The sequence below is a fragment of the Panthera onca genome, chromosome F2 (genome assembly GCF_046562875.1).
Source record: "Panthera onca isolate mPanOnc1 chromosome F2, mPanOnc1 haplotype 2, whole genome shotgun sequence".
Taxonomy (NCBI): domain Eukaryota; kingdom Metazoa; phylum Chordata; class Mammalia; order Carnivora; family Felidae; genus Panthera; species Panthera onca.
The window spans coordinates 53,437,977-53,454,825 of NC_138356.1; the positions used below are offsets into that span (position 1 = coordinate 53,437,977).

Genomic DNA, 16,849 nt, shown 5'->3' on the forward strand with positions numbered 1-16,849 from the left:
GGTAACTTTAGAAAGGTCCATATTTTCCTCAATTTGATAACATAAAGTTTAGCAGTGGGGAATGGCTTTAACCAATACCTTCTTAAATATATATACCAAAGGAAGCCTTTCAGGACTCAGCAGAATGTTTTAGTCTTGCCATGTTCACTTTAGAGAGCTGTGGAGAGTCTGGCTGGTGATATTGTTATGCCGATGCTTTCTTCTAGACACACACCTGATTAAAGCCTGCAGGATCAAAGAGTAAACCACTTACAGCAAAGTGCTACAGTCCCAAAAGCTCATCTGTGATTGGAATCACTTAAAACTATTTTAAAGGGTCATCACAAAGAGGGTGCTTATTTTTAGAAATGAGTTTTCTTTTGATACAAAGAAAAATGTTGGCCATTTCCCTTATGTTTATAACAACATTCCAATTTAATCTTCAGTTTAAAAATTCTTTAATTATTGCACAACAGTGTTTTGTTGATTGCATAACATTCACTTCTCTATTTGATACTAAAATCTAGGCTTCCTCTATGTTTGTGTGTGTGTGCATGTGTGTGTGAGAGAGAGCATGCACATTCTTTTCCTTTATGGTAATGATATATAGCTAAAACTATGGTTTATAGGTTTAAGTCCACTCTCAGGAGCAAGCTATAAACATGAATGATGGAAAAAAAATCTGTTATAAAAACATTATATTTTTACTTATTTCATTCTTACTTTACCCCATTTTTTTTTCTGTTAGCAGCCATGGAGCTGGAAAAAAAGCATGATATTATGCAGGTATCTGTTCCAAAAGTTTATTCCTCTGAATTCCACATCCCTATTCTCCACCACTTAAAGCTACTGACATATGGGGTGCATGGGTGGTTCAGCTGGGTAAGCGTCTGACTCATGATTTCTGCTCAGGTCATGATCTCATGGTTCCTGGGATTGAGCTCCCTGTTGGGCTCCGCACTGACAGTGTGGGGCCTGCTTGGTATTCTCTCTCTGGCACCCCCTCAAAAAAAAAAAAAAACTTAAAAAAAATAAAGTCATTGATATGTATATATACATAAGGTCTTCAAGTTAAAGTAACCAATAGGTGTTGGAATTATTCTTTGGTGATGATTAGAATATTGTACAGAAAAAGGACTTTCAAAGTAAATTCTCTTTGTTGGTTATCATGTCGATCACTGAAAAAGCTGGAAGAACATATGCCAAAACACACAACCACATGTTTTTTTTTTTTTTTTTCTGTCCAGTCATACATCAGAATCCAGCATAATTATTCTTGAATTAAAATCAAAAGCAAGTTTGTAAGAAGAGATCTATGTTCTTTTAAATGCCAAGATTTCATCTGGTATTCAGTTGATAACAACCATTATATTTACTTCACTTTTGTTTATAGTGAAATTAAAAGTTGAAAGACAAAAAAAAAAAAAAAAAGTCCTACCAATTTAAATAAATTATGTGAAAGAAAACACTGCATATCACATACACCTTTATGAGCCTTTGGCATTTCTATGTTGAGCAAAATATATTGTTCTAATGTAGTATAAATTTTTAATTGTCCTTGTCTTATACTGTTCTATAAAATTGAAGTGACCTTTTAAAAACAAACAAGCAAACAAACAAAAAAACAAAAGAAGTTTGTCTGCTCCTAGAAGACAGAACCAAAAAAACATTGGGCAAATTTAAACACACACACACACATTAGTTTTGCTTCTCTACAATTTAGTCATTATAGTAGAATATAAGTTTCAAACACACAAAACCTCGAGTCTCCTGGTGCATCTTGTGTTACCATCTCTTATTCCACTGGCATTCCTATGTTGGAGCAGAGTGTTCTTAGGATAATTTAGCTTAAAAAAAAAAAAACAAAAAAAAAACTACAGTTCTTCCTTGTTGTCTGTTCAAATATCCAGAGATGCCAAAGAGAGTTCTTTCACTTTTATTTTCTTTCGATGCTCTCGAAGTGAACAAACTATTTCAGTAATTTTTTTTAAATTTTTTTTTTTCAACGTTTTTTATTTATTTTTGGGACAGAGAGAGACAGAGCATGAACGGGGGAGGGGCAGAGAGAGAGGGAGACACAGAATCGGAAACAGGCTCCAGGCTCCGAGCCATCAGCCCAGAGCCTGACGCGGGGCTCGAACTCACGGACCGCGAGATCGTGACCCGGCTGAAGTCGGACGCTTAACCGACTGCGCCACCCAGGCGCCCCAGTAATTTTTTTAAATTTTGGTGAATGATATTTCACCTAAAAGTTGATTGTCTCCTAATAAGAGAACGTAGCATCTTATAAAAGTGATAATTTTGTCAGTATGGGATTATACTTTTTTTAGTCAATTTTTTATAGTAAACTATTCTTCCCTGAGTTCTGTCAGTCACTAATGTCAGACAAGAAGAGTTTGCCAGGTGATCAGATGGTAAACCTGAAGAATAATGTTTAACTTACAAGGTTGTTTTGAGACTCACTTGAAATAATATGCATGATTGTTAAGTAAAAGCAAAAATATGAAGCAAATAAGAGACATTTTTATTGATTATAGGTGAAACCTCATTTGAGTTCTATAAATCTTCAAAGAACAAGGCCCCAAGCCCAGCGGCAAGGGAGTTATTACTAGATAACCAAGAATGTTATCTAATCACGTCATCTATGAAATCATGAGGCATACTGGTCATGTAGAGCTCTGGGCGATTTCTGAACCAATGAGACCGTCCACATTCTGCCCAATATTTTCTAGGACTAGTTATACTAACTTGCAGCAGAAATTCAATTTTTTAAGTAAAAAAGGATTATAAAAGTTCTAATACTTTTTTGTCACAGCTTCTTAAATTTTGTCCCTATCATGTAGTGTTTACACTGCAGCACATATGGCAGCTGACCTTTGAATATACCAAGACAAAACTTCTCATCTACCATTATGGGATTCATGCTTTGTGCTTTGTTTGTTTTGTTTTTAAAAGCTGTGATGATTTTAAGCTGATCTATCTGTACTCTTTTCAGGTCCCCCTCACATCCAATGGCATGCACTTAGGAAACAGCTGGCAAAGGTTCAAGGTGCAATCTGTGGCTAAGAAAGAGAAACACTAACTGGCTTATGCACAGATGGACCAACAGCTCTGGCCCGATTAGCTAACCGAACAAAGATACAAAGCTAATCATGTGCTTCCTCTCTATGCAGACCATTTGTCTTTAAAATGAAGTGAAAAGCTGCATAGTCCCTAAGTATAGCAACCAGACAGACTCAGAGCAATGCCCCCTCTCTGCTAGACTACTGCTTCAGTATTTCCTAAACATCACCTGTGTACCTGAATGAATGAATGGGTAGTGAAGGAGTAAATCTCTACAGTATTATCATGCCTACTGTTTACGGAATACAAAGATGAACATATATCATGGTTACTATGCTTAAAGGGCAATGTAGAAGGCAAGAAAAAATGCCCACAAATAAGTGTAATCCAATAGTATTTTATTCCCCTAGGAGAAATGCCAGATTTCAAGTCCTGTTTAAATAAGAATGTCTTTCTGTGATCCAATTTTCCTTCCATGCCACTCTGAATAAACCATGCCTCTGGTCCTCAAACAGCAGCAGTCTAGCACTGATCAATATGGAATCTTAGATGTATACCTTTAGGCAATCAGGCTTACATATAGGCACACTTAGTTTATTCACCTGGAGTTGTGCATAAGTGCCCAAGCTGCTTCCCAGTTCAAAATAGTAACTTCTCCTTACCCCTCAACTGTCCTCACAACATTTAAAAACAAATGGATCAGTCTGACATTGTTCTCCCAATCCCAACAGACTAAATGACTAAAAGTCAGAGTTTCAGAACCAAAATAGGAGATGCCTTAGGTTAATGTTATTTCTTGCAGATTCTAAGAGTCAAACAGTTTATTAAATACATGAGATGAAAAATTAACAAAACATAACAGTGTTTGTGCTACCTCTCCAGAAAATTAACACTTTTCCAGAGAATGGCTTGATCTCTAAGATAATTTAAAATGCATGGGAGTAAATTATTCATGGAAGACACACAAAACAGTTTCAAAGCAGGCTATTTTCTAAGAATCTAATTAAAGTCTCATTGAAAGTTTTAAACATTTCACTCTAGCAGATTGTTTGACTCTGGCCTTGATTACTTTTCTTACTGATGGTAATTATGCTTAGTATTTTACTTCTGACCTTTTTACTGCAGAGGTGAATCCGATTTGGGATTGCTCCTGTGTTAGCAGTGGTACTGGAAGCAGAAAGATTTACTTCCCACATGACCTCTTTAGGATACTCGAAAGATACCTGTACCTCTTCCTTTGTCCACACATCTACCAACTAGAAAAGAAAACAGGGGTCATATGTGAAGATCAACAATAGGCTGGCAAACAACATGAGTTCACAATATTGTGAATTTGGAAATCAACAGTTTTATATGCTGTCCAGCTATTTTCCTAACCAATGGGTAGTAGAGAGGAAGCAAAACATCTGAGATCATTAGTGTATCTCTCTCTCTTTTTATTTCCATCATTGCCAAGAAAGAGCCAAGACCAAGAGAAAGATAAGTTTTGAAACATTTCATAAATTGTAGTTAACGGTGACTTTTGCAAGTCTTCAGTTGACCTTAACCATTTAAAAAAGTATCTTATAGCCATACTTCCTGAGTGTAACCTGTTTTCACATAACAACTGCACTTACCATATAGTATTATGTTTGTGTGTCTGTCTCAGACATCAACTGTATAGTCATGTAAAAAAAAAAAAAAAAAAAGATGTGGGAGTCTTTTTATCTCCAGTAACCAGCCACACAAAGCAGCTAATATTGCCATTAGAACGACTAGGAAATCAGTGAATAAGAAATCCATGATTTTGTTTATGCTCACCCAATAGAATGAAAATTAAAGATTTTTTATAGGTATGTTTATTTATTTTTAAGTCCACATTGTTTTTTTCCATTATGCCATTCCAAACACGATTCATTCATTCATTTGTTCCATTTATTCAATAACTTATCAAAGGTTTAACATGAGCCAGGCATTAGGGATTCAGTAATGAGTAAGACAGATATCATCCATAAACAAATGAAAATGACAGTCTAAGACATTAATCAACTAATTATAAAATTTATAAAGTAATAACTGTAATTTCAAGTCAGATAACTAGCCCAGTCTAGGGGTAAGAAAAAGTTTCCTACAGAAAGGAAATGTCAAGTTTTCCTTTATCTTTGAGTTCTGGAGGATAAATAAAATACAAACTAGAAATACATGTGCGCATGGGAAGTGGGGGTTAGAGGAAGAGAAAATTCATTCCCAGGCAGAGGGAACAATATTACAAAAGTCAAACCATAGGAAGGATTTTTCGCTCTTTAGAGCAGTATTCTTCAAATGTCCATAATCCAACTGGTAGATAATGAAATTAATTTATGGGACATAGTAACTATTACAAAAACAATAAAAAAATAGAGATCATTACATATACTAAGGATGGGTATTGTTTATAAAACTTCCATCAGTCAAATATATGTATTATTTTTATAGTAAAGAATCATGATGTAAAGTATTTTTCTTATTCTGCAGTAGTCAAAATAGCTTGAAGGCCTGAGAGGCCAGTGTAGCTGGAGGGTGGCATAACATGAGGTTGATACAAGAAGAAGATAGCAGATAATTACAGCCACGTTAAGAATTCAGTCTTTACTCTAAGAACAATAGGGAGCCATGGACAGGTTTTAAGTAGGAGAGAAAAATGATCAGATTTCAACTTGAAAAGATTTCTCTGTAATTTGGAAAACAGGTGGGAATGGGGGTCAAGCATAGTTATAGGGAGAATAATTCAGAAGATACTATATTCACTAAATGATGGATACTAACCTGGGCAAGAATGGTGGTGGCACAGAAGTAGATGGATTCAAAATAGAATATAAAATAAATTTAAAGAATTCAAGTTGGCATTGAAAAATGGTAAAAGAAAAATAAACCATCAAAGATGAAAAGAAAAATAATTGAAAGAAGAAACTCAATGGAGGTTTAAGAGCAAATTAGACACAGTTGACCAGATCATTAACAAACTGGAAGAAAGATCTGAGGAAATTAGGCAAAATGCAATGCAGCACAGGTGGCAGAGATCAAAACTATGAAAGGGAGGGAGGTTTTCTTGGGAAACTCAAAAAAACAAACAAACAAACAAACAACAACAAAAAAAAAACAACCAACAACAACCAATGAACCAGGAAGAATTATCCAAAAAGATAATTTTCTAGAACTAATGCAAGACAAAAGCCATTTCAGAATCAGAAGGCCAATGAATCTCAACCAGTATAAATAAAATTCACACTTAGACACATCATAGTGAAACTGTAGAACACTAATGAAAGATCCTAAAAGCAACCTGACGAAAGTCTCATTACAAAAGGAATGAACAAGAAAAAGGGCATTATTGTATAAAATAATGTCTGATTTGTAAAGTACAATAAAAAAGAACAGAATATGGGCAAAATTAAGTGGGGAGGAGGATCACTGGCATAGTATCTTCCTTATATTGTTGGGAGGGAACAGAGATAATTTTAGGACACTAAGTTAAAAAACATGGGGAGCCTGGGTGGCTCAGTCGGTTGGGCATCCGACTTCGGCTCAGGTCATATCTCACAGTACGTGAGTTCGAGCCCCATGTCGGGCTCTGTGCCGACGGCTCAGAGCCTGGAGCCTGCTTCGGATTCTGTGTTTCCTCTCTGACCCTCCCATGCTCATTCTGTGTCTCTCTCTGTCTCTCAATAATAAATAAACATTAAAAAAAAATTAAAAAGAAAAAAGATGGTAGCAATAAACCCACAGAGATTAGTAATCATAATAAAAGGAAATGGATTTAACTCACCAGTTAAAAGACACAATTTTCAGACTGGTTCTGAATACTCTAGCTAAAACAAGAACCTGGAAATGCAATGTGTTCATCAACACTGGGATGAATTAAATATCGTATATTTGACAATACTACAAAGCAGTGACAAAGAATGAATTATAGCTGAATACACCAACGTGAATATATCCACATAGATGAATCTCAGTGCTGGGAAAAGCAAGCAATAGATTATGAAGTATGATTTCAATTAAGTACATGTCAAAAACATGCAAAAACATTTTGTTAGGAATGTGTGTGTCTGTGTGTGTATGATAAAACTATGCAGAAAAACAAAGGAATTATTAACACAAAAGTCATGGTAGTGGTTGCTTCTCCAGGGCAAAGAGGAAAATACAATTAATGAGGGGCCCACAAGCTCTTCAAAGTTACTAGGACCATTCTATTTCTTAAGCTGAGTACCAAGTAGGAGGTATTGTGTAAATGAGCATTGATTTTATTTTTTTTTAGCTTCTATATATATATTTTAAAAACCATAAACACATATGCTTGTGAATACATAGAAACTTTAAAAAAAAACACACAAGCAACTACTTACTTAATATAAGCTTCATGAACTCTTGTTCTTTAATGTGTTCCCAGTACCTCTAAAAGTTGCTGACACATAGGAGGGTCTACTAAGTGGAAACAAATGAAAGTACAGGGCACAAAAAAGAAAGTTAATCAGTACATTATTTGTGCTCACCATCTTTACTGGTACAGTTTACCTGTTATTAAACGTTAAGGTTAAATCCAGAACCAGATAAGTTTTTTATGCAAGCTTCAAAAATGCATTTTAACAATGAACAAATGTTGGTAATGTGTAAAAATGGCCATTACAGGTTTTTTTTTCCAATACTAATAATCTATAGTGGCATCATCTTTCAAGTTCAAAGGGCAGCAATATGTGAAAAGCAAAAAGTGATAGGAAAAGTGAACATTAATTATTCATATAATGGATAACCTTGAAGGAGCAAACCATAAATAGAAAAAAATCAAAGGGATGTTCATCATCTGTCTGCTCATCACTTGTCTATTCCAAATAGATTTTTTTAGTGGGGTCACTAGAAATTATACTGGTAGAAATATTGAATATCCTTTGCTCTCATTTGAAGGTAATGGTGCCAAGAGACTTGAACAGTTTTGTGGATCAAGATCCTCCTTTGCAACCTACTGAACATATACCCCTTAACCCTTTATAAGTTTAAGGCAATAATGATATAAGAAAGGGCACTGGGGTATAACTGAAAAAGCTTTTCAATTAGTTGCTTTAACATTTAATAGGTGTGACTTTGAGTAACCATCTGTTTCCTCATCAATAATATACAAATATTAGCACCAAAATTTCAGTGTTTCCAGGCATTGTGAGGCACTCAAATGTTAGCTTTGCTTCTCTACATATGTGTGAAAATGCCTGATACATAGCAAATAGCTTCCCATCTTTCCTCCCTGTGTTACTGGTCCACTAAAGCACATTAAACAACTTGCTTTTAGCTGCTAGGTAATCACCTAGAAATCCTTGCCTAGAAATCTGGTTTGGTTGAGCTATAGTCTTAAAAAGTCATTAATGATGTCTCTTTTTGCCCTTGAGTCACTTGTGAAGAGGGAAAGTCATCTTAACATCTAACTTGAGTAACATATGTAATTTTACATAGTTTTGTGTAACTACCTCTAGTTTTTAGCGATCTGTACTTCTGATTCTCATGGAATTAGCTCCTACACACAAGGTAAGAAGGACCTGTTTCAATCTAGTTCCTGAAATGCCACTTTTTGGTACTTTATGAACTTTGCCCAGTTTGTACTAGAGATGATCCTTTAAAGTTGGCATTTTCAGAACACTGGCAAAAGATGAATAAAAAATTAGTATTAGTATTAGTATTTGGGCTATCCTAACCAGCAATCCTCCCCCTCACTTGAACACCTTTGGGCTACAGTTTAGAAGAACCAATACTATAAGCCAGAGGTCTAAACAATAGCACATGGGTCAAATCTGGCCCATATTCTTTAAACTTAACTGCAGGCTGAGGGTGACCTGATCAGAAGCCAAATAAAAAGCCAATATGCACGTATCTTTTATCCTTGTGTATGTTGAAGAACTCCATTTCTAGAATATTCTCATAATGATAAAATAACAGAGATGGAGGACAGATTAGTGGTTTCTAAGGGTAGAGCTGGCGGAGGTAGGTATAAACATGAAGGGAGTAGCATGAGGGAGAAGGTCATGATGATAGTTCTTTATATTTTGTTTTTGTCTTTTTTTTTTCATATAAAAAAGTTCTTACCAACCCAGTGGTGCAAAAGCCTAGTAACAGAAAAATCATTTCCCCAATAAAGCAGATCTATTGTTCAGGTAGTAGTGATGTTTACAGAGTGATAGGATACAAGCACATGACCTTCATGCAGCATAAATATGTGTGCCATCCCATATACAATCCCTTATAGACCCAGCCTGGTTCTTCTCCAACGCTGCCTGTTGGGAGTTGTGCCTGATTTTATTACTAGTTTCCATCTGAATCCATTTGGGAATGGGGTGATTCTGCTTTTGTTTCTTAGCCAGGAACAGTCAACCCAACACACTATGATGGCAGAGAAAAGAAGATAGTACTTTATCTTGACTGCACTGAAGGCTATACAAATCTACAGAAGTGATGAAATGGCATAGAACTATTTACACACATTGTACCTATGTCTATGTCCTGGTTGCGGTAATGCATCATAGCAACATAAATGAAAAAATTGGGATGAACTAGGTTTAGGCTACAAGAGACCTCTCTGTACTATTTTCACAATTTTCTGTGAATCTATAATTATTCCAAAATGAAAAGTTAAAAAAATACACACATCTATACACAAGGAAATTCACAAGATAAAATGAAACACAGCCAATTTTATTCAAATTCCCCCAAATTTATACACAATGTTGTTTCTAAAATGCATGTCATCCTTTATATAATGATTTTATTATTTCATTTTTATAGTTTTTTCATCTTGTCTTTATACACTTCTTCAGTAGAAGCCAGAGTCCTGAGTTGCCCAGTTAGGAGCCTAAAACATGCAAAGGGAAATTGACAGAGTTAGAAGAAAGTACTTTCTGAAAAAGCTAACTTACAAAGTGATACTAGCATTTCCTTTCAGTACTCCTGCCCAAACCCCTCTCTAAGATTTTAATGACCTCTGCAATTTCTAAATCATGCCACTTACAACAATAAAAAACAAGTCAAAATATCATCTGAAACAGTTTTTGACCAATTATAAAGTATAACAATGACAGTATCACCAACATTATAACAAAAGTCAATACAAATTGATCTTTAAGCATACAGAAAATAACATCATATAAAAGTTATCTTTTTAGGTTGAGTTATTCTAGACGTGGCTGGAACAGTCATGAACAATAATTTCCCATTTCTTCCTTCTCTTCTTTGAAAAACTACTCAAAGGACACAAACCTTCTGTTAAAATTTCAATCACATGAGGTCTCTGAATGTTCCATCTATTTTAGGAAGCAGTTGTACTTCCTAAAAATAATAACTTCCTACCCTTCAGTTACACATAATCGTAATAGCTAAGAAGCATTAAAGCTGGTTTGGGATTCCAAAATTACATGGCTGTTCAAGTTTAATATCTAATATGTAGGATATTTACCAAAAGAAGGGATATATATATTTTTTGACATAGTTAAATATGACAGATAAAATCAATTTTTTAAAGATCAATACTAAACCACACATGTAAGATGTAATAACGATGTTATATTCTTGCTAAATTCGAGACTGAATAGAAAATATGTGGTTCTTACCTCAGACCTACTATTCTGATTAAGTTTCTTCTCAATATTCATGGCCAACATCTGGCTTCTAAATGAAAGGCTTTTGGTCTTTTCAATCACTTGCTGATAGGGTGAGACTGCATTGTTACCCATAACCACATGACCCTAAAATAAGACAGAGGGAAATTGATCCTGTAATATTACAACCAAGTTTCCCAGTAAGTCATGAGCATCACATCACAACACTACCTGACTGTTGCACACATTTTTATGCACTGTACAGAGATGACAATATAACTCCAGCAACAAAAAAAACAGGTGGTTGCTGTTGCCTTAAAACAAAGCAAAAATTCTAACAGAATAGAACAAAATGTCCTTAATGAAAAATTCCCAAAAAAGCATAAAATAATCAGCAACTTATATCAAGATGTAGCATAACTAACATAATACTCACTAATTTAGAATCAATCTTGGCATCCAGTCTTGCATTTCTAATCAAATTTACGATCCACCTTTCAGCTTCTTCTGGAGTCATGTTCAGTTTGTCTGCCAACATGCTAATGAAAAAAGTAAAAACAATGTTAATGGAGTCTAAAACCTTGGTTTCATGTCCACAGTCTTTGAACCACACTCTGCATAGAGACTTTCAGGTATTTATGGATCACCTCTCTTAAATACTGTGACTTAATAACTGCACTATTCCATGTTTGTGCAATTATCTAATACTGTGCATGACCTATCCCCATTCCACCAACCAGACTGTTAAGATCCTTGAGGGGAGAGGACCACATTTCACATTTATAGAAATCTTTCTGGCTTCTAGAATAGTACCTTACACTTAGCAGGTGCTCAATTAATAATGCTCTAAGAGAGGAAAGGTTTTATAATGTATAAAGATTATACAAATTAAACCTACTACAAGGAACATCAGTGATAAGTATAATATAATGAAGTAACTAAAACTCAGGTCTGGTGTATATGTTTGCATTAAACTCCGAGGGCACTCTGGGAATTGTACACTATACAACCTAAATGTTAGCCAATGAATTTCAAAGGAAGGAGAAAGATACACATACATAAAATATGAGGAGGGTGGAGGAGGGAGGAAGACAAAGAGGGGAGAGAGGGAGAGAGGGAGGGAGGGAGGGAGGGAGGGAGGGAGGGAGAGAGAGAGAGAGAGAGAGAGAGAGAGAGAGAGAGAGAAGGGAGCTAGGGAGATGCCTGGGGTAAAAAAGATACCATTATAGAGCTCAATTTATCAGGACTAATAAAAGCACCCCTTGGCAGTACATAAGTAAACCACTCAGCTGATGGAATAGTATGCATATATAGTATTAAAGAGTACAGAGTATAAATGTATTCACATATGCATGTTTAAACATTAACTGTTCTCTTTTCATCAGTCTTCACTGAAGACATTACACACTTGCCAGGCCCTCTAATGTTATCACTGGTTTGATGAAAAGAACTAGAGTACCAATAATACAATCTTTCCTTAGAATATTATAAACTAAAATTCCTGATCCGATGTCAAGACACTGGCAATCATATCATTATGTAATTCCAGACTTTCCAACACAAATAACCTAATTTAAAAAAATACCCTTATGAGAATAATACTATCTATGCTATCCCCATGTTACACATTTATTGAAAAAGAGTTAACAGAAGTTCGTTCAAAATGTAAAAATTAATGCGGCGCCTGGGTGGCTCAATGGGTTAAGCGTCCAACTTCAGCTCAGGTCACAATCTCGCTGTTCTGAGTTCAAGCCCCATGTCTGTGCTGACAGTTCAGAGCTTGGAGCTTGTTTCAGACTGTGTCTCCCCCTCTATCTGCCCCATCCCTGCCTGCGTGCGCTCTCTCTCTCTCTCTCTCTCTCTCTCTCTCTAAAAATTAACATAAAAAAAATCTTTAATGAAAAATTTAAGTTAGGTTATCCATAAAAAAAGTACAAACTAAATCTATGCAGATATACAATTAAAATTTATCCATAAAGGTGAGCCTGGATAGCTCCATCGGTTAAGCATCTCTTGGTTTCGGCTCAGGCCGTGATCTCACAGTTTGGGAGTCTGAGCCTCGTGTAGGGCTCTGTGCTAACAGTGCAGAGTCTACTTGGGACTCTCTCTCCCTCCCTCTCTCTCCGTGTCCCTCCTCAGCTCGTTCTGTCTCTCTCAAAAAGATAAGCTTAAAAAAAAAAAAAAAAAACTTATCCTTAAAATATGCTTGGAGCTAATAACATCTTGATGAATACGAGCAAAAACACCACCATAAAACTCCCTGGATTTATGTGTCAAAATTTTGTTCTCTGTCTTTCTGTGATCGATTTTGCTCTAAATACAACATTCTCAGCAAGCAGAAAGAACAATTAATCCATGACTATTAATTCAATTTCATGACTTCATTTTATTCTCTTTATCACTGTTCTCTAATAACCCTAATTTTATTTAAGCTACTAAAAATAGGGAACTACATCAACTTACTTAAACAAGCAGGTGTGTTTTTGACTAGTAAAAATTCCTGCAACTGGTGTTTCCTGTGGTTTCCCATAAACTCCTGTGTTTCCTGCTGGTGCTTGACTAATTTTAGAAATGTGTAAATTTCATTGTCTCTACACTTCTATAGTAAGCAAATGTCTGCTACTCTTACCTAAAACTCAACTCTAAATGTAAAGAACAGATTTTCCAAAACATACGGATTATTTTATCACCTCCTATAGCAATTTATCTTTCGTATGCCTCCTGCATCTCCCCAAACATAACTCATTAAAGTGAGGCCAAAGCATTTTACTCTGAAAAGCCAAAAGAAACTGTACTAAATATATTAAAATTCCAATGTTTAAGATCACTATATTCTATTTTATTTTTTTTAATATAAAATTTATTGTCAAATTGGTCCATACAACACCCAGTGCTCATCCCAGCAGGTGCCCTCCTCAATGACCATCACCCACCCTCCCCGACCTCCCACCCCCCCATCAACCCTCAGTTTATTCTCAGTTTTTAAGAGTCTCTTATGGTTTGGCCAAACCACTATATTCTATTTTAAAGAGCAGAAAAATTATTCCCAGTAAGCTATGAATTATGTAGAGTTGGTAGTGTAAAGATGCTTTAAAATTATAATATATAACCTATTTATGAGGCTGTTTAAATAACTAAAATTATAATGAAACATGGTCTTGAAGCCTAGGTTATCTATTAGATTCCTCTAGATGCTGTCACATCTAACTGAGAAGACCTAGAATTCTCTCTTTAACCACTGCCTTTTATCTAACCACTCTACTGTCATCTTGAAAGACTTTCCTCTCCACCCACCATACTAAACCTCTCTATTCATTACACTTGCCAGGTTTTTAATCACTTCAGGACCTTTGCATATACTGTGCCTTCTGCTTAAAAGGCTCATCCATCATCTTTGGGGCGCCTGGGTGGCGCAGTCGGTTAAGCGTCCGACTTCAGCCAGGTCACGATTTCGCGGTCCGTGAGTTCGAGCCCCGTGTCAGGCTCTGGGCTGATGGCTCGGAGCCTGTTTCCGATTCTGTGTCTCCCTCTCTCTCTGCCCCTCCCCCGTTTATGCTCTGTCTCTCTCTGTCCCAAAAAAAAAAATAAATAAAAAACGTTGAAAAAAAAAAAGGCTCATCCATCATCTTCACTTAACTGTTACACAGGTCTCAGCTAAAACAGTACCCTCATAGGCCTTCCACGACACCTCTGTAAACTGTAATGTATCTTTGATTTCATAGCCCCTCTATATTCTTTGGAGCAGTCATAATAGGTGTAACTTCCTGTTGTTGAGTATCTGCTTTCATGATACACTGTATAAGCAACCAAAGAGAATGTACCAAAGTTTCTTTGTTCACTGTTATCTACCTAGCAATTAGCACAATGCCAGGTTTACAGGAGACAATTAATAAAAATTTACTGTCTGACTCCTATACTAGTCACTTCCCTAGTTCAGGCTCTATTAGTGTTTCCTAGTTTTTTAACTCATCTACCTCTCCAGTCTCTCCTTAATCTATTTTATATAATTGCTAACTAACCAGTTTATTCCCAAATTCCTTTCAAAACTTTAACACAGTCCTTTTACCAAAACAATAAAATCCAAACTTCTAAATATCTCATTCATGGTTCTATACAATTCGGCTACAACCTAACTTTCCAAATTCCCATTATTCTCTCCCATGAACACTACATGCCAGCCAAACCAAACCAATTATCTTCCTTCCTTGGCATTCACTCAACAAAATATGAACTGTTAGATGCTAACAATAAAATACAGTCTGTTCCTTACTTTTATAAAGTTTAAGCCAGGAGTTGGGGAGTAGAGGACAATAACTTCATCCCCAAAATATATAAACTATTCTAAGTGTAAAGATGAATAAAGTAGAAAGAGCTATGTGAGATGCACAAGAGTTTACTATTCTAGTCTGGAGGTTTGGGGACTTCTTATTTAAGGAAATATTTAAGGTCAGATTTTAACATAAAAGACAGAAAAGTTTACTCTGTATAACTCCATAGAGAATTCTTCATCCTTTCTTTCTTTACATCCATATTCTATCTCATATTCCAACATGGCTGGGGCAATGTGGCAACATGCATCAAGACCCACAAATATCTGCAAACTCTGACCCATAATCCTACGCTGGGGATTTACTGCTTTGCATTGTGCTTGTTGATCCTTTATGTATTAAATCAAGTCAAAGAAAAACCTGAATAATGTCCAAGAAGTATTAATAAATGATTGATGGCATCTCAGGTTATCTACGCTACCAATCACTCTGAGAGTGAATTAAAGAATGTGGCAACAGTCCAGTGTCTTTTAAGTAACAGGAAAATATACAGGGTAAAAGAAATTAAATGACTGATAGAAAGAAATCCTCAAAACTTGACAATACTCTTATAGTCCAGTGATTTTATGCAAAAATAGTAAAGTTTTAAAAATAAAACTATAAATCCTATTAAAGCTTAAAAAACAAAACGTTGGCTTAAGCTATCCTATACCATGCTTACCTTGTGTTATTTAAATTAACTCAGTTTATTAATACACTAAAAGACAAAATGTATCGAAATGCAGAATTTCTGAGAAAAGTATCTATTTGATCTAGATTTTAAACACAAAAATAATTTCCAGATTGTTCAGATTTTATAGAAACTCTCAACCTCATCTGGCGGCTTAAAGCTGACATCTAAATATTTGTGTAAATGTCCCTTATATATATCTTTAAGTTGACTAGCACACCTTTCTCAAGTAATGCAACAACATATTGAATATGTTAAATGAGAAATACATATGGAACCACAAAAGACCCTAAGTAGCCAAAGCGATCTTGAGCAAGAATTACAAAGCTGGAAGCATAACACTTCCTAATTTCAAACTATTGTTACAAAGCTTTGCATAGATGTTCAACTAATTTATGATAAAGGAGCTAAGAATATACAATGGAGAATTATATATTGTTTGATTATATATTCTTCAATAAATGATGCTGGGGAAAATGGACAACCACATGCAATAGATTGAAAATGGACCACTATCTTACACCATAAACAAAATTGACTCAAAATATATTAAAGACTGAATAAAGACCTGAACCTAAGACCTGAAACTATAAACTCCTCTAAGAACACACAGGTGGTAGGCTCCTGGACATCAGCCTTGGCAATGATTTTTTTTTTTTTAACGTTTATTTATTTTTGAGACAGAGAGAGACAGAGCATGAACGGGGGAGGGGCAGAGAGAGAGGGAGACACAGAATCGGAAGCAGGCTCCAGGCTCTGAGCCATCAGCCCAGAGCCCGACGCGGGGCTCGGACTCAGCACCGTGAGATCGTGACCTGAGCTGAAGTCGGACGCTTAACTGACTGAGCCACCCAGGCGCCCCGGCAATGATTTTTTGATCTGACACCAAAAGTAAAGACAACAGAAGCAAAAATAAACAAGTGGGACTATATCAAACTAAAAAGTCTGCATAGCAAAAGAACCCATCTACAAAATCCAAGAGTAAGCTACCAAATGGTAGAAGATATTGCAAATGACATATCTATGGGGTTAATATCCAAAATATATAAGGAATTACTACCACTGAATAGCAAAAAACAAAAACAAACAAAAAACCAAATAATTTAACTAAAAAGTGGGCAGAGGACCTAAATAGACATTTTCCCAAAGAAGACATACAGATGGCCAACAGGTACATGACATGCAAATCAAACCTACAATGAGATATCATCTCACAC

At 35.7% G+C, this 16,849-nt stretch overlaps 1 protein-coding gene across 2 annotated transcripts in view; it reads right to left on the reverse strand.

Annotated features, from left to right (window-relative positions):
- Positions 1-9,714: 9,714 nt before the first annotated feature.
- Positions 9,715-16,849, reverse strand: part of EIF3E (eukaryotic translation initiation factor 3 subunit E) — a 54,518-nt gene continuing 47,383 nt past the window's right edge. For both annotated transcript variants that reach the window (XM_060611155.3, XM_060611156.3), the window contains 3 exons: positions 11,071-11,173; positions 10,647-10,781; positions 9,715-9,892 (listed from right to left, as the gene is read on the reverse strand). In XM_060611155.3, the coding sequence (XP_060467138.1) occupies positions 9,854-9,892; positions 10,647-10,781; positions 11,071-11,173 (277 nt within the window). In that variant the 3' untranslated portion in view covers positions 9,715-9,853. The remainder of the gene's footprint in view (positions 9,893-10,646; positions 10,782-11,070; positions 11,174-16,849) is intronic.